This window comes from Battus philenor, unplaced genomic scaffold (genome assembly GCF_028537555.1).
Source record: "Battus philenor isolate CCGP_79_NKW_IND1 unplaced genomic scaffold, ilBatPhil1.0.hap1 SCAF_12, whole genome shotgun sequence".
NCBI lineage: Eukaryota > Metazoa > Arthropoda > Insecta > Lepidoptera > Papilionidae > Battus > Battus philenor.
The window spans coordinates 11,243,882-11,264,100 of NW_027181674.1; the positions used below are offsets into that span (position 1 = coordinate 11,243,882).

A 20,219-nucleotide genomic window follows, 5' to 3' on the forward strand; every position below is an offset into this window, starting at 1 on the left:
GGTATTATAATAAGCAAAATGTACGAACAAACAAAACGAAACCTTACTTTATACTTATTTTCATACACATAGTCGCTTTATGTTACAAGTTTGGATTCACTTTACGCATTTATGGACTGGTTCGCAAACGCGAATTCTGCAAGTGCCACTTGAGCAGCAGTGTAAATCAGGTCAAAGAATACGGATGAAATTGCTTATTCAGCTTTATATTATTATTATGTATTATCTTCAACGTTCTTTGATAGCTCATGCCGGCACTTGTAATAAGAAAAAAGTAATTAAAAACATAACAATTATAAACTAAATAATTCTTTCACTAAAGTGCACTTTGCGACAAGTGATCATATATAAATAATGTTAATTTAACGTCAACTACCTATAAACTTATAAAAACATAAAAGTATCAAAGCATATAATTTAAAAACGCAATAACATAATGTCATATTCATAATAAACACGATGTTTGCAAAAATAATTTTAGTTTAGTCGGGATATTACACGTGGCTTGTAATACTGGTATGTTATAAATCGAACAATTATCAAGGTTCATTAAAAATATAGTCCGCCGCATCGTTAATTTGTAACAGACGTATTTAGTTAATTCAGTCCGAAACCAACAACGTTTCGTATCGCACATAGGTCGTGACGGCTCTCCGACCGTCTGAAACAAGAACGTAAAATTGTTATGATTTAATTAAAAGTGCAATTTTTTTTCACTCGGTTACAAATCATTAATTTTGATATTTGATTTGTAACCTCTAGACAAACATTATATTGTCATATAATATTTACGACAATTTTTTTCATTTTGAAATTAGTTATTGTGTATTTCGTGTCTGTATTTATTTGTTATTTCTTGTAATGTCTGATATTTAATTAAAATTTAAATGGTGAATTGAAACAAGAAAGTGGTGCATAGTACTCTTGTTTATGTTATGTTTCAAATTTGAAATTGGAATTTTTAATAGTGAAAATGGCAAATGCTTTGGCTGTTCTTCAGGGTCTTGGACAGAAAGTGCGTGGTAAAGAACACAATGAATGTAGAATCTTGCAGATTAACATGCCATCACCAACTGCCGTGGATATCGAGTTTAAAAATATTACCATGAAGGTTACACAAGGTTTTACGTCTAAAAGTAAGTTGCAATATTTTTTCATAATGTGTGATAATCCTTGCCAAATAAAAATAATTATCAAATTGCGTATTTATATCTTTTTATTCATAAAGTTACGTTTCTTTCTTCTAAAAACAATACAATAATTTATTGATAAATTTTAAAATTTCCTTTGAACCGCATGGGTAAAATTAATTAAATTGAACTTTTAGTGTAAAATAGATGATAAAAACATTGAATATAACATTATGATACATTCGAAACCTTATTATTTACAATATTTATAACGTAAAAATGACTATTTTAATAATTTTATGGTATGGAGAACAATTATATTTCTTTAAAAGTATAATTGTTTTATTGTTCTAACCACACAATGATTGTTATTTGATTACACCCGCTTTGATATGATATTATTAAGAATAATTTTATGCGCGGAATTTTTTCATCCTATTTTTAAAATTGCTAAACATAGACTAAATTGGCGATGTTTTGCAATATTATCATTTGAATTGATAATTCATACTCGATATCGAGAATACTCGAGGTTTACAGTCGATATCGATCGACTTTATTTTAATATTCACAACTAATGTTTAAAGTCCGTTAAAGGTAATGGTATCTTTAATATATTTATATACATAGTATCATTTTACATATAGTTAACCTACAAAAATGACTACAATAATACAAAAAAAATCCCAATATAGTTTTTAATGGAGATGTACATAATCAACTGTGTATAATATAATTTTCATATTTATTATTAGATAGGGACATTATTTTATAGCAAAATATTAATTCATCGATCAATTAATATTCATTAGTATACATATTTAAAACCGAGGTTATTGTTGGAAATATTTTTTAATTAACTTTATTACGTAATATGTTATGTTTTGTTTGTAAAGTTAGTTTAAATTTATAAGTTAAAATTAAAGTTGAAGTTTACTATAAACTGCGTAAACGCGTAATGCTATACAATAGTGTTCTTACAAAAAAATTCCCAGTAATTTAGAGGAAACTAAAAGTATCAAAATCATTTTTGATTTAGTAGTTTCGTTATTAAGTTTTTACTAAATAACAATTTCATTGATTGGTTCCGATGGATCTAAAGTTTCTCGGCAGCTGAAAATTATTCACGTTAAACTGTCGAAAAAGTCTTGTTCTACCTCAGCGATAAAGTTTTCTCAAAACCAGGGTATATAAGAATGGAAAAGTGATAAAGAACAACAGTAAAACGTTTCAAATTTTCACACGGTATACTAATTGAGCAAATTTTGCATAAAATAATAAATGTGCGGAACATTCTACCTTCTGATTTTATAAAATGTTAGTTATACATACCTTTTGATATTTTGCCACATAATCTCAATAAAAGATCTAAAAATATTAACAAATTTGTGCTATTGTAAACATACAGTAAAAATTTCATAGGATGTGAATTTAGTTAAAATTTTTCCGGTTGAAATTCGCACGAAATTATTTAAGTGTTAGTTAAACAGAACAGTTAAAAACAAGTTTCATTTTTGACAGTAGACAGTATGTATTTAATTTAGGTTAAATAATAACTCATTTTAACCGATACATGATAAATATGATGAATATTTTAAATGCATTTGTTTAAAAAAAAATCGAATATGAAAGTGTGTTTCTTTATATTCAAATTAACAAAAAAAAAGGTAAAACGCAAATAAAAGTATAAACCTTTGCTACCCGATCGTTGTAAACATACTATATAAGGATAGATGAGACGTATATCCAAATTTGGAAAGGATTCTTTAGTACTGTCATGGAAAAACACCTTTATTTTATTATTAACTCGTATTACAACTATGGAAAATTCAAAAACATACGTATTAGCTTAATTATGCGTTTTAATTTTAAATCTAATTAAATTATTATCATGAAGAAAATGGTAGACGATCTTTTTATATGTTAAATAAAATTAAACTGTGTACAGGTTTATTTACTTGTGCAAATGCAAATGCAAGTAAGCAGTTTAAGAATTTGAATCTAGTTAAATTCAGGAAGAATTCGAATTAGAAGTGTTTCAAAGGATTTTGCAATCAGATCCATCGCCTTTAGATAACAAAGGGTAATTATAAACTATGACAAATTGAAAAAGGACCCCCCCTCCTCCCTTAGTAGGAATAGTAAGCGACCAAAAGCAGAAACGCAGAAGAATTACTTAAAGGACATATCATTTATGTCGAACGTTAATGTCTTTGCAATTGGAATGAATACATACTCCACGACTGAAGCTGTGCAGGCGATAGGTCGCGCAACCTACGGACTCCACTTAATCGGTATTAATTAATATTTATGAACAACACGCAAAAGAGGTCAAGCTAACGAAACCTTTTAAAACGCTTGCTTTGCGTGGAATTTATTTATATTTGCACGTCACTCAATTACGACTAATCTGTTATATCAAATAATCATATTTACCAAAACTTCCGCCATCGCAGTTTTAGCTCCAATAAGAAATAAATTATATAAAATAAACAGAAAACTTGCTTGTAATTAAAAACTTGCATACGTATTTAAATAATATCAAGATTCAAGTTTAATAAAATTTATTTTTTATTAAAATAATCTTAAAAGTATTTTCCATTTAATTAATTTATTCGAAGTAACAATTTTTATTTTGGATTTTAACTTTAAAAAAAATACAGTAAATATATTTTATATGAATTAAATATTGAATTATTATATTCAAAATCTATGAATACTAAAAAAACTGTTGTAAAAACATAATTAGGTGTCTCAAATATTAATACTAACATACTGGGTAATTATTTTTTTTTATAAGAGAAAGAGTATTAATATTTTTTTCAGACCGTAATATTTTTTGAACTAAAAGTTGTTACAGAATGTCAGTATATTTTATTAAAGAATAAAGTGCGAATTACCAACGCACAAGAGAGAGCTCAAGTTCACTGGCAGGTCGCGGAGATTAAATAATGAGAGCACGGCATCGTGCAGACACGACGACCTAGCTATGTTAGAATTATTTCTTACATGGACATGAATGTGTGCGTACACACATTCATGCCGATTTACATAAGTATAGAGATTTAAGACATGTAATTAAGTAAATCATGGCCAATTATTATTTCCTGATATTCACTCAATTTACATAACACTTTTATAAGGATTTGTTGAAACCAGTCGCTATAATTAACCATTTTATTAGTAACTATAATGTAGAATAATCAATAAGATCTTTACCTAACGTATATTTATTATTAATTAATTTTTAATATTACTAAAACTCACAATTCGATGTACAACGCACATTGCAGTGTTAATTGGTACGAGTGATAATAATATACCGTTATTGTGCCGTTCTGGCCTTTAATTAAATTTTCCTCGTTTATGAGACTTGTTATCGGTACAGAAATTAACAAAATGGAGAACGCACGTACCTGGGCAATGCAATAAAAATAGAAATGCTGTGCCTCAACACCAGTTCTTCCACTTCGCAGTAAACCGAGAAAGGAAATATCAACGTAAATTTATAAAATTTTTAAACCCGTTTTATATAAATATCATATTTAGCATAGAGAATAAGAATGTTAATTAAGTTAACGGAAATAATAAATTACATTAATAAAACTAAATTCCCCCCAATTTCATATCTGATATTCTTATATAATAATGGACAACTGTAAAAAACTGCCTCAGTGCTTATTTTCAGTTTTTATAAGTTTAGTGTTTATGTCCTTTTTAAAATTACTTTAAGACCTAACCCTACTGCGGATCTAAGTCTGTTAAAACGTTTAGGTTCGTAACCAATAACAAGTAAGACAGATAACTTAAAACGTAAATAAATAACAGGAAACACAAGGCTTAAGAAAATAAGTAGCCATTATACTGTATTACAAATGACCTTACGAGTAATACAGCCATAAAAGTCAGTTATTCTAAGCTATAAATGTTGACATTATTCCGAGGGAGAAACCAAGGTCCACCTTGTATGGTACCGCCAGATTAGGTATGAAGTAGCACGAGTTAGTATGCAAACATTTTTAAGTTTCGCATTAAAAAGCCACCTAATGTCGCATGATGGTTACGCAGCTACAAACATCTGAAACGCCGAAATAAATTGCTCACCGATGTCTACGCTATTGGCCGCTGGGGCTTAACTTACGGGCTGATGAACAATCGCAGCGTTGTACCTAAGTGGAAAGTGGACAGATGACATTGGAAAGCTTGTAAGAAAATGCTGAATGCAGGAAGTTTCTTACTTATTAACAATCTAAAATATAAAATGCTGATAATATATCTACGCAAATACGTTAATATTTCAAATTTTGCAATACAAATCTTCGTCAATACTGCTACGTGAAAACTATGTTTCTCACATAAAAAAATAGCATAAACTTGTTTTAAAAAATGTCACACGTTTGCTCTTCCATTTTATAGTTTTCTTGGAAGTCTCTCCATTTATCCCACATCCAATTCAAAAAAACAAATTTTTGATAAGCATTGCCTATTACAATTTTGTTTTCGTCTCAAAAACGAAGATTCAGCTACACAGATTATGTATTTTTAATCGTAATAACTTGTCCTTGAGGGGCATTTATAGATACATCTACTTGGCTGCCGATATCTGCCGAAGCAATAACCAAGTATTTTTATCTTATGAAAACGAATGCAATCACGGTGCTGCACAGGTTTCCAAAATTCACGAAAACAATGTAATAGATATAGTAATCGTTTGATATTGTGTGATATAATTATGCTATTAAAGAATAATATATTTTAAGGAGTCAATTCATATTACTTTAACTTGAATTAGGCTACAATTCTAATCAATTTCAAACTATACTTTATATTTAGAACTAGAAAATATAGTTTTGCAATTATTTTCTTACTGGTTGGTTTTTATGCATAAATGTAACTGAATTATTTCGACCGATGATAATTTTGAATGTTCTATAATAAATTTGTAATCGCGCTATTTACAGTTATCTTTATTTAGTTTAATCTATCAACAAATGAACATTCTCAAGGATTGTGCTTTGTTATAATTGTCATTTTAGCAATATTTTATCGATCATTGTAAAAATTTCTGGAAACTTCAAACGATGAACATGTTATAGTGAGATTTTTTTAGGCTGAAAGTTTTTTCTCCCTTCGTCTGGTACAATATGCAGATTATCGGTGACATTTGTGTTCAGTGTGTGTCTGATTTGAACAGTTAATCGAATTTATGCCTCCAGCTCTCTTGCCATCACATACTTCTTCAGGTTGTTTCCTGATTTGCAAGAAATGTGATAAGAGAACTCAAGGTTTCGGCGGAGATAAACATAAAGTAGGTCATAGTGTGTGGCTGCACATATAAATTTTCAGTCTACCACTTTCAAGCTTTATTCCCTTTTTTATTTACGGTGACTATTGGCCACATAGTGTTATCGTCATCGTATATCCATTTATTTCCTTTGATCCATTTACATAGATTTAATATCTTTAATAATGTTTTATTTGTGCAGGACTACGTAATCTAAATAAAATAACAATTGATTGAGAATAATTATAAAGAGTAATTTTAACTTCTTTTATTTTCTCGAGTATTTTTTTCTTATGTAATAATAAGTAATTAAGCAGAAAATAGTTAAAATAATAGTTTTTAGAAAATTAATATTTTTACATTTTAGATTGAGGTATATCACTTTAAAATTATATATTTCATTACACAAGTAAAGATTTGTTTAATGATGATTGATGCTCAGCTGGTAAATACCGGAGAGCATCTCAGAAGAGTAAATAATATACAAGTTAATAATTTTACGCAGTGAAAATTTCCAAAGAAAAAATAATTCGTAGCAAAACAAACGGGAGCATTATAAACGTTCAATTAACGTGGAATAATTATTAAAATTATTTTTTTACCAATAAATATTGTCTCTTGTGTACGTCTGTATATTTATTGCTGCTGCTTGAAGAAAATATTTCTGTGTTTCCTAACGACATTCCAAAATAACAGAGGTTACATTGGAAGACAAATTGTGTTTTGTAAAATTTTATTTCTACAAGGGAGGATGAACGATCATGATGACGGTTTTATTTTAACAAACTGCCGAAGAACGTCATTTCATTAATGTTCTCCATAAACAAATACACGAACATGTAAAAGATAGACTAGTTGGCAATTAGAGTAGTTTTAATATCGCGTATTTTACCCTTAGTATTAGAAAGGTTATAATATAATTTCACTAATATTAAAAAGTTTACTGATTTCTTTGATCTTTGGGCTGTATCCATCGTGATTAGGTCAAAACCACAATCTTCTGGTTATGCAAAAAATATATTATAAAATTGTTTCTCTTTGATTAATGTGCACCTTTCAAGTTTTAAGTTGACAAATTAATATGATGATCTTTCGGATTAAATATCGACATTCTTTATTAGTATTTATTACAGCAAAAGTAATAACAAAGTTTAGCAGTGACTATAGTAGGCGAGTTTTATCTTCAGTAGAATTTTTCGAGTAAACTAAACGTCATCACTGCTTCTAAATAGCAAAAGAAGACAGCGTGCAATTTCCGACATAACGAGGGATCGAATATTCATGTCAGTCGATAAACGCCCGCTGCAAGTCATAACCCTACCTCAAAAAAGGTCGAACTGAAAGTTAGTAATCCAATACATTCCTCTCTCCCAGAGGATACTTCTGATCTAATAGTGGAAAATTTTGAAGAATAACTTTAATATTTATCTTAAGGAAATAACAAGGCAACAACTGTTTAAAGATTCAATACGTCAAATGTAGCTATAACATACAGCTTTTTATTACTTTATCTTAAAGTTAAATTGACATTGAAATATAAAAAATATTTTCACGGTAATGTAAATGTTTACATTGCTTATATAAACAAATAGATAAATTTTATATCATGGTTAAAACATTGTTCCGTGTTATTAATAAGTTACAATTGATGAACCGAAATTTTTCGATTAACGTTATGTTTTTTCTTTCAATTACTTTATCGAAATACATTTACAGTTATCATCGATCAGTGTCACGATTACCTGTAAGAGCTATGATAAGACGGTAAGTGAACGAATAACATTTTTGTGCTTTTAAAGAGCCTAGTGGGATTGTGTACATTTACACTTTTTGATTCATATACGTAATGTTCATAACCTATACATTTTTGTAGTTATTAATCATAGCCGATTTAATTAAATCGATAAAGTCTTAAAAATTAAAGGTACATCACTAATCAATCATAAGGCGCTAAGATAAGTGGCTGTCGTCGCGACTAAGGCGGTTAAAATAATAAAAAATGTTATTACTAATGTACGCTTTTTCCTGGACAGCCGACCTTATAATTTGACCGTATAATATCTGTACCGATAGATTAAACACATGTCATGTGATGTTTTTTTTGATAACGATGATAAGCGCAGCGAAGTTAACACGGAGATTTTATCTAATTAAACAGGAAAAAATATTATTTTTATAAGCAAGGAATGATTCATGTTCGGCTCTACTGCCTACTAAGTATTTAATAAGCTACAAATTGTAAGGACAAAGAAATAATACTTGAAAATTATTTGTCTGGCAACAAATAACAGTAAATTAGCTCAAATCAGAGCTAGTTTCGAAAATATTTAGATTAAAAAAAAAAACTACATCCTTAACTAGAATTTAGTTAGTTGAATAAATCATTAAACTTATTGTCTTATAAGTTTCACGTAAACGGTTTTTATGTGATTAAAATGTAATAATGTTTTATTTACATAATATGATAGCCGAGATATTACAGTTTGAAGTTCATTGATCTCGGTGGTGACTTTGCGGGCTCTCATTAGGTAGAATTATAAACGGATTTTTGAAATATACCTTTCATCCTCTTTGTGGTGGCTCAATTTCAACGAACGCGAAGGATTTTTTGTTCAAAAAGGATTCTGGTCCCTGGAATGTCCGTGTAATAATAATTTGCAATATAATTTGAGAATTAATATAGTTATGAACTCAACTATACAACAAGTAACATCTCCAAATGGCACTTGCCGCCATTAAACCATACACAAAAAATTACACATATAACTGTCTATCACCGTCAAAGAACACGAACAATCACTAACAGAAATTTTTTGATAGTGTTGACAATCTACAAGTGTTTTAAAGTGTTTTAAAGTGTTCTAAAGTATAAAGTGTTTGCGTATAGAGTACACGATAGCATAAAAATAATTTGAATATACAAATAACACTAGATATCGAAAAAGACCTTAAAAATACCGAATTTGTTTTTAAAATTGTAATGCTGAAAACCGATAATTTAAAATGCAACATATTGATGACATCTATTAATGTTTATTAGAACACATTTCAAAAATTTTAGTTACTTTTAAACGCGCAATTACTGGATAAATATCAAAATACTCTAAAGTGAGATTTATTAAAAAAAATACACGGTCAACTGTTTCGATGTTGCAGCGATTTGGAGCGGTAAGAGTTACATCAACTATAGTTTATATTATTGATTCATCTAACAAATACCGGTTACCATGGAAACGCTTGAGATTTTCTTAGTAGCGTGCGGTCCGTGTAGTGACGCTAGTTTGTTGCCATTACCGCGCAGGTGAGCCAGCGCCGGCGCAGCGATCGCTGCAAAGTTAGGATATTAATCTCTATATGTATAACATAGTTACAATTGAGGCATAAATGTTACAATCCCTGATTATATTTCTGTTAAGAATATTTTAATGTTAAAAATTACTTCATTATTGATTCTATTCAACAGATTGAAAAGCTAATATACAAATATATTATTATTATATAAATAGAAGTATTTTTATTCTAAAAGCATAAATACTTCATTAGTTTGGCCGTTACTTCCTAATAGAGTTTCAAAAAAAAAAAAACAGCTTCGTCAATATTGAATTTGCTTCATTATAGAAGGTACGTATTCAATAACACAGCTTTGAACAATTTGTATGAAGATTTGTCATCTTTGTCTGGTGAGGAAAGCATGACATATTGTTAACATATAGTTAAGGCAACCCTTGATTTGACAATGTACAGTTTAACATAAAAACGAGTGAGAAACCAAAAAAACAACCTTTGTTTGGGGAAAAAATAATCTTTTTTGTACAAACAACTTTTTTGTTAAAAATTTTGGATCCTCATCCATAACAAATATCTGATAATAAGATTTTTTAATACGATCAGCAACTTCCAGAGACGTTGTATTTGTTCAATCTGCGGGAGCGGGTGGTAGAGTTTTATTTATGTATACTAAATATAACTGATATAAATACAAGGTGAATGAGTATAAAAGAAAAATGTCCGACAAGGAGATTTCTCGCGCTGTTTTGTGTGTCGCTTGATTAGTTTATTTTTGGCTTAACCGACGCCGGCAAGTGTGTAGGCTTATGGCAGGTCAGCAGGTGCATGCTTGCTTCAGCATGGAGCAAATCTTGTTTAACTATTAAGACAGAATATAAATGTTAGTGCAAAATGCATGGTTACGAAACCGTTTAATGAAAATTGTAGAATCATGGAGTAATTAGCAGTAGCTAATGACGGCAATTTAGCATTTAGTAGTGCAATTTGCCCTGAATGCTTCGTTGGAAAATAAAGTGTTGTAGCAAATTTACGCAACTGCTGTTTATGCAAACGACGATGACTTGGCAAAAGTTTTCGAGTAGTATCAATAGATTCTTGTGTTACGCACGTACATTTAATTATAACAATAGAAAATTGCTTGTGTTATTTGATACCTAAAACTATCCTTCCATCAACAACCGACCTTATTCACCTATAATTCAGTTCACGGTGGATGATGTAAGGGACATTTTTATCGACTATCGATAAGAATTTTGTAAAATTATTTATGAGCAAAATGTTACGTATAAAACCGTTTATTTTCCTAAGCAAATATTTGTAAACTAAATATTTTACTGAAGTGATAAACAGGAGAGACGTTTCCCTGAGTCTCGATAGACTTGCCGTAAATTTGCTTGCGTACATTTCAGTTGATTGCAAGGGTGGTGTGATAGTTTTTGTAATTGAATGACTTTGTTATTACTAATTCAGGCTTCAGTTAGTCAGTTCAGTTAGTTCAGTTAGATTTTCAACACAGGCAAAACTTTTACAATAAAGTTGATTTTCAGAAAGTCATGCAAAGATTCACCAAGTTTTTTTATATAAATATATACATAATTTTTGATATTATTAATTTGATGCTGTTATTGATGAAGCTGTGTTGCCATATCTTTGAAGAAATTAATTACGATCTTTCTCTAAACGGAACTAGTTATCTCTAATGCCGATAATTTTTTTTCACTTGTCGCCAAATACACTTGTTGAGACGGTAACCAATTTTATGACAGAATTTCAGTAATTTTAGGATATGAATTTTAAAAAAGCCTAGTAAAAATTTAGATAAATTTACCTTGAAAAATACATTACTTGCAAACTTTTAATGAAAGTAAATATTACTTTATAATATAACTATTAGTGCTAGTGGCTTTCTAAAGCGATTCTCATATGTTGTCAGCAACATACTTCCATTGCGTAAACATGTTACACGACGGTGTAAGTCGTTATCCGTTAGGTAAGGGAAAAACTCTTTTCGCAAAAGGTACATGTAATGTGAATCTGCTTGGCTGTTCCTTTTGTATATCGTTTTTTAATGGTGCCAAAAAGGTTACAAAAACAAGGAGTTTTGTTTCGTGCTATTTTTCATTTGCTTTTCTTTGTGTCTAACGAAGAACACTGTAAAAATTTACGACAGAAGAGAAGAAAATTGTGGACCGTTTCTGTAAGAGTAGCACAAAGAAAGTTTAAGCGTTTTCATTCCGGTAAATTTGATGTCAAAAACGTGCCTTATTATCATTGCGCAGTTTTGGATAAATTGGACACTATTTTTCAAAAAGTAGATCATGATCGACATATCTTTTTTACGATGTTGCTGAAAAGTTGAAATTTTATCACAAAACATTTTTGGCCCATTTGTAATAATGTGGATACACAAAAAAACCTAAAAACAAATAAAAATTTATTCAATTGTTTCCTTATTGTAACTTAATGAAACCCAACCTTTTTTGAAAAGACAACTAGCGACGAAAAGTGGATAGCGTACAATAAAAACGTGCGAAAAAGGTCGTGTTCGAAGATCAGCCAGGCTTCATAAATTATGGCGAAACCTGTTAACAGAATTAAGATGATGCTGTTTGTAAGGTGGGATTGAAAGGAAGGATTTTGTTTATTATGAACTTTTATCGCTGCGCAGAGACATCGATTCAGATATCTAATGCCAATAACTGTTAAGATTAAAATGAAAAGTTAGGAGAAAAAGATTTTTCAAAATAAATCAACAGAATCTTTAGTCATTATAAAACTAGAATCACATATATTTATATTTAGCCACTTTGTCTCTCGAAAATGAAGATAGTTTGGCTGGGAGGTAATAGAGGACCCGTCATAAAGCCCTAATTTTGTATCTTCGGATTTCCAGCTGTTTTGATCTCTTCTGGTAGCTTCAGGTTAACATAAACAGAAGGCTGTCAAAATTACTTGTCGCGAACAAAGGCACCTTGTCACTACCTCATGGCAAAAAGTCATTGAATTAAAAGGCACCTACATGCTATACATAAATATAATTAAGTTTGAAATGTTTCCATTGTCAATGCTGTTAACATTTTTTACCCGACCTAAATGTTAATTAATATTTATGTATTTGCCACTAATTATGCATAGACGTAAGCTACTTTTTTATATTGTTTTTTTTTTTACTTCCTAGTCAATTTCCTAGCCAATAAAATGATACAATATTGTTTACGGAAATCGATGCACTTATTTCCTTTGGTTATTTGAAACGCTTCGAGTCAGGTTAAAACTAACTTATTAAAATATTGCCGAAACCACTTTACCGTTGTACACGACGAGACTGTTTGAAGTAGACGGTTTACCGGTGGAGATGGAATAACTCTTGGGCGATTTGACCATCTTAGCAAACCCTCTGGGACTTCAACGAGATGCATTGAATTTGTACTAAATAAGTATCATCCTTGTATTTAGTTATAATATGTACATATGTACAACGCTTCGATGACTTTATCTTTTATATCACTTTAATTGTTTTATAATAAATAAGATTTAAATATATAAGACTGTTTGACTTATCAACACAGAGCTTCTGGTAGTATTTGACGTACAAAATAAAATTATTAGCATTTATTATGGAAGTAAAAAATCGTGTGATTCGTTCGCGTTAAATGCAAATTAATAAACGTGCTTAAAGCATGCTTTTTTTTTTGGAAAGACGATATGAACATTTAAAAAAATGTAATATCTTTTAGATTTAATTAAAAATCCTTGGTGTATAAATATTAATTATTTTTGATAATTCATGTCCGCAATTGAAACAAAATTTCAAATATATCGATGTCTGTGTAATGTAAATAAAGGTAAGGTAGTCAGAATTTTTTGTCAAACTGTTATATTGTATAGGCTATTTCACCATCGCATGTATATAATTTTGCATGACGTTATCCCAATATTTATCGCAAGATAACGAACGGCTTGTAGTGATAAAGGGAAAGTTAAAATTTAACCGGTATTCTTCGCACAGTCATAAAAACTAATTGGCGCCATTCACGCGAGGAGTTCAGTGTAGAAACCATTAAGTGCACAGAAAGCCGCTGTCTTTTATTATTGAAAAATTAATAGAAGAACACGCTGGTGATTTGATGGTTAATCAAATAAATTAACTTTATGAAAAGGCTTATATTATTTCCTGACAAACGATGCTTACCTTTCGACATTTAAAGCTTTACTGGGATAGGGTTTGTGATGGTAGCGTACTGAAGGTTAGAAGTTAACTTTATAAATTAACTCAACTCTAACGTTAATCTCAGGTTTAATGTAAAAACCCATGGCTAGCTTAGAAAACGCTGACACTGTCACTTGTAACACATTTATTTAACTTTCGGACAAAAACTACATCTAAAGGTTAATAAAGAAATTGTTATTAGTCTCTTAACGTTTTGACTGTTAAAATATGAAGTTCTTTCTGAAGAGGGAACAGGGGCGATTAATCCATTAGTTTTGTTAACGTATTTGTATGTATTTACTTCGGTGTCGTACACCGTACTTACCCATCTACTAAAACATGTAAAGAAGTAGAATAGTTTCATAACAAATGTAACCACAGTTTAGTAATCAAACTATCCAAATATTCGTTATCGGCCGCCGGACGCACTCAGTAGGTCAGTGTGCCGGCTGGGTCGCAGCGATTACCAAAATTCTTATTTAACCTGCAAACACTTGCCTTCATACAGGGACTCGGTCAAATTCGACATGGCCATTACTGTTTGTTAACAAGAAACATTAGGTTGGTTTTAGTTGTTAATGGGAAATGCTACTTACTTCGAAAATCCTGGTATAGTAACTTATAAAAGTAATCTGACGCAAAAGTCTTTGAAAAAAAAAAACTAAAACAACAATCACAAACACAACACAATTAAAACAACAACAATCGTAATCGCAAGGTATTTTATGAAGGTTCTATTTTTAAGTCGTATATTATTTCTTTGCTTTTTATTGGACTTAAAATGTAGGTTGTTTACTGACATTTGTACAGTAAATCTATTATTAATAGTGCTAATTATTAAGTCTTAAGTCTTATACTCATGCATATAGTGACTTTATTTGAACTGTATATTTTTTTTTAAATACGCATTTTTAAAAACGCATATCGTGCCATTCAACAAATTGAAACTTCGCTTTGTTTAACTACGCTTTGTGTATATAAACAATGCATTAATTGATTATTACGTAACTATTAACTTTGTTTATTCTTAATGCGTTCAATATATTTGTTGCGAAATAATTTGTTTTTGTTCTAACTGCAAAATCCAGTTTTATTAACATATCTTTTTTTATCTATTTATTTTGTATTTAACTTATTATTCTGTACCAGTAACTAATAAAAATTAAATTAAAGTCAAATTAGTCCAGTATATCAATCTGGGTTTTAAAATATTTATATAGTAACCAAAATAATTAAACTGTATTTGTAACAAATTCAGAAACAATAAATACGATAGTCGAATATGTATATTTTCACTTATTCTAAAGTTTTTAATGAAATTTGTTAATAGTGCATTTCATTCAATAATAAAAATATCTTTCTTTTATTCTTGTCATTAAGTCATAGGATGTCCTTTACGTTTTTTTGCAAAGTAAACACTAAAAAAAATTAAAAATAACATTCTACGTGGTATTTATTAAATACTAAGTTTTTATTAGGCCAATACAATGTATAATGAAAATACTAACAAAACTTCGCTTACAAATAACTTCGCGTTAGATTTAGTATGTTCCTTTATTATTTTTAGTAAGTAATATTGGGGAAACATCCATGATGTAATTAAAATAAATAGTGGAATTAATATACAGATATAAATAATTAACATGTAAATAAAAGTTAAGGCACTTTACTACGGTATAATCTATTTCCAGACCATCATTTGACTACTCACAAGTATTGACTTTAGGTTTAAAAGCTTAGCATACTGTGGTCTAGATACTTTATTTATGATGTAAAAGTAAACAGATAAAATCTAAACTGGTAACTCTAAACAATTAACTGAGGAAATTTTACTGTATCCGTGTTGGATGGATGGACCTTACTGTAATTAGCGTATTAAGTTTCTTACCTTGAATTTTTACAACAATATTTTACACATCTACCTGATAAATTACTGCCGTTTTTAGATAAGATGAACTAATAGACACAATGATGACATTATCTGTGTAACACTGATCTGTATTTACTATCTGTTTTATTCTCTTTTTAGCTTTACTTTCTAAACAAACATACCATACAGCATACCACCCTATTTTGCTTTGCCTTGGCTCTTTATGTATAATAAATATTACAAAAATACTACAAAAATATTGAAAAAAAAAATCAATGGGCTTGGATTCCATTCGAATTAACTCTTTTCTCTGGGCTCGTCTTGATTCATAAGTTGCTAAAAGTTTTTTGTATTAATTTATTTACACTTTATTGTACACTATACATAAGTTTTACTAGCGACGGCACACCTGAATACAGTTTATACAACTGCTCAAGTTTTAAATAGGAATGTTAAAAAAAAAGTTCCAGGTAAGGTTACGTCGTAATACCCACGGATTGCAAATAAGAAACGCATCAGCAAATGCATCGAGGATGAATAATCTCCACTATCATTTAAGAAAATTAACTTATTACACAGATTTTTTAATAATGCCAAGGGCTTTGTTTGCGGTTCGGGATCGGAGTGAATATCCGATTTTAGTTAATCAGACTTGGTTTACGGTGATCACAGGAAGTAGCGGCGCTGAGCTACGCTGGTTAGATCTGTGATGTGGTGGTGCTCACTAACTTAAAGTGGACGAACGTCTTACGTCCACTCGTTTGTCGCACCGAGCGGTGGTTCGGTTACCTCGACACTATTTAGCAATTTTCTCCGGCTCTGGCTCGACGATGCTAAGTTTATTACACAGCTCGGGGATAGTTCAAAAATCTTTTTTCAAACTTTTGACATTCTTTTTGACATGTCTGTCGCTGAGTACAGTCTACAAATTTCTTTGGAAACTAAACACCCGGTTTGAATGGTCGAGGTTCAGACCGCGAAATTTTGGTACACCAGTGAATCAATGTGTCATTCGCTTAGTTAACCGAATGTTGAACGTCTTGCGAAATGTCAATCCACTAAATCTGCAGCGATCTGTGACAATATCGATATGGCATAAATTGTTTTCTGCAATATATTTACAAGAGTAGCCACGAGGTAAATTATTCCATGTTACTTACAATATTTTACTAATTTTGCTACAACATTAATGTTTTTTTCTATTTTAACTTATTTCATGGCGCTCAATGTGTCTTCATTTTCTTCTATTTCTATTATGCTCGTCAATTGGACGAGTACACATTTACTGGCCTCCCACATGCTGTAAATATTGCCATTTAGATTGATTGCCAAGAAGGCATAGCCTTGGAATTTATGAAATATTAATAGTAAATAACGCTACGGGTTACGTAATTTGATAATTTAATATGCAAAACATTGCATTAATTTTAAAACAAAATTATAGTCAAAATAGATTTCAAAACTTTATCGGCAGTATAAAAATTTTACAAAGATATTATTAAATGTTTTTTTTTAAGTTTAACTTAATTTGAACTAATTGTTCATACAATAAGTTCAACAACAACGAATTTATGTCAACGAAATTCCCTTAACATAGAAATTAAATTTGGCATCAGTTTTAGAAAAATATTCATAGTTGAATATATAAACATAATGTTCAAAACGATTATTCGCAAGTATAGGAAGTAGAGACAAGGAAGTAAAACTAGATCTTATTTATGATATAACATTATTATTTTAGATTAAATTTTATCTGAACAATCAACAAATAAAAAAAAACAGCGACGTCGACTAAACCGGAACCGTAGATGTTTGGTAATTATTAGGAAGTTAAACAAAATCCAATTTAATCATTTTGTCATTTTGTTAAAAAAAGAAATGAGGTGATTAACCTTGAACTGTTTGAATTATAGTGGTCCCTAAACTTTTCACATGTCGTTGGAATTTTAATGTTAATTTCATAACAAACAGATGTTACGACCATTTTGTAAAACGTTTTTTCCTATTCTTTAAATAAAAAGGTCTTTTTTTTTTTCAAAAAATCTGGTTGTACTGTTCATATCTGGATAGTTTTAATATTATCAAAGAGGAAAAAAATAAACTGTATTCTGTTACATTTTTTTTCATATCAATCCAAAAAGTTTGTGGAATATATTTGAAGTTAAATATATTGCAAAAGTAGGAAAAATGTGACACTAGTTGTATCATTTCATTTTATATACTTATGAGGTCGTCAAAATAAGCACGATCTTGCATTGTTCTCTAAATTACTTCATGTTACAAAAAATATATATTTAAGAGACCATAAAAATAAATTACGGAAATGTCGATTATACACAACCTTGGTAGAAAAGTGTGTATTCATTTCGATTGTTATTTACTAAAATTAATGTAGCATGTAAAATACGTTAAAACCAGTCTGTAGTGTTATATATTTCCTTCTAACAAAAGTCTTATGAAAGTATTAAAACAATGACTAAGATTTTAATAAATAACCAGAGATTAATTTTACACTGGTATAAGTAGTTGTTTTTCCTGCAAACATTTTTACAACCATAATTGTATAAACAAGTTATCCTTATGAAACGCAAGTCAAGCATTAAATATATGAATAATTCTAAAAGTTGCCTACCTTTTTTATTAAAAACTCACCGATGCCAATTAACTTGTCCTAAAGGTTTTGCGCGAAATGTAAATTATTCACTAAGCAATTAATTTTAGTCACTTTAAATTTACCATTATTTTAAAATAATAAGCACGACTCACTTAAAAGTAAGTAGGAAAAGCGTATGAAGAAATCTTTGAGGCTCTTAAGGAAATAAAAATATAATTTAAAGTTAATCTTGTCTTTAAATCTAAGATAAGGAGTAACAAGCTAAAACTAGAAACGAATGACGTTATTTTTATAGCCATTTACATATTCATAAGCATTTAAAACCAAAATTATTTCTTAAAATTAGTTTGAATTGCCAAATTCATTAAATACTTTATATGTATTATCTCTATTATCTATTTGAATAAATTGCAGGTAAGAAAATATATATTTGTCTTGATCTAGATGTAAAATAAAAGATTACGACATTACTCAAATATTAATATACTATATGCTACTATATAATAGTCGTTAATTTATAGAGCTAACAATTTTAAGACATGGCAACGCATTCTTTTTCTCGGACAAGAAAAACTTTTTACTACAGATGATAGTGGTACTAGATGATAGTGTTTATTTTCTACAGTATCATTGAAAAACTTGACAACTTTCTGATCTATCTAAAAGTTCATGTATGGATTTTGTTTTTAAACTACCAATTCTTGTATTGTGGTACCGAGATATTGAGCCAATATGCTTTCAAATGATAAAGAACCCATCATATTCTATACAATCTTCATTCCTTTTGTGGTACAGCTCACACAATCATAGAATAAGCAGTAAAAGTAATCTACTAGTAGTAGAGTACCTTGACATAACTAAACTTACTTGAAGAATAACGTACAAAAAAAATAATAAAAAAGGAGGCTATTAAAATACATCAATTCAATGATGACGATAGAAAAGGGTTTGCATTTAAAAAAAGTTGTGAGCTATAGATAAAATTCCGATCAGAAAAATATCTTGACTTCTATGTCTGGCACAGACGAAAAAGTATAAGTAGTTTTCTTAAGAAACAGCTTAATATAAGGAACCTCTTCTGTTTTTCTTACTGTTGAATCGTTAATTTTAACGTTAATTTTTGAATATTTCAAATACTATTGATCTAACATTTATGTAAATGGCGTGTTAATTTCAGAATATTCAATAACTTCCGTTATGTTTGTATATCATTATCTGTTGACTCTTTATTTAATAATATCAAAATACATGACAGATGGTGACCTTCACTCATTCGCTATCGATTACATTAGTATTAGATACAGTCATAATCACGGGTTCAACTAGAGGTTAAAGTATACAGTGGTGCGGACGTAAACGTAATTATGATCAAAGAGAATTGTCACAGAGTTGTGTCTAAGCCTAAACTTATTAATTTCACACAAATAGAAATGAAGCATTGAATCATTAATTAATTGACACGTATTGTACTGCACTTTTGTGTATGTTAGCAACTTCAGGAAAGCGCTGTTTCTAAATATTCGGCTTGGAGCACTTACAACGTCCCTTTTACGCATTTGTCGCTGTTACGCATTTTATTTTAAAATATTGATGATAAATATATTTTAGGTATCCATGAAGTAGATTTTCAAAAATATTTTTTCAATATTGAAATTCGCAAATAATTTACGCTCGTAGGATGCTTTTTCTGTACAAATGTATATCATATATCAACGAAATCACTATGCTGCGATGTCGCCAGTCAAATAACATTCTATCGCTTATATTTAGGAAACGATCGTAAATATGTTTCTGTGCAGGGTATTGTAATACAAAATCTTGCA

General features: G+C 29.7%; 1 protein-coding gene across 1 annotated transcript in view; it reads left to right on the plus strand.

Annotated features, from left to right (window-relative positions):
- The first annotated feature begins 620 nt into the window (after positions 1-620).
- LOC137932676 (ATP-binding cassette sub-family G member 1-like) overlaps positions 621-20,219 on the plus strand; it is a 44,845-nt gene continuing 25,246 nt past the window's right edge. The window contains exon 1 of the mRNA XM_068776306.1: positions 621-1,136. Coding sequence (XP_068632407.1) covers positions 974-1,136 — 163 coding nt within the window. The 5' untranslated portion in view covers positions 621-973. The remainder of the gene's footprint in view (positions 1,137-20,219) is intronic.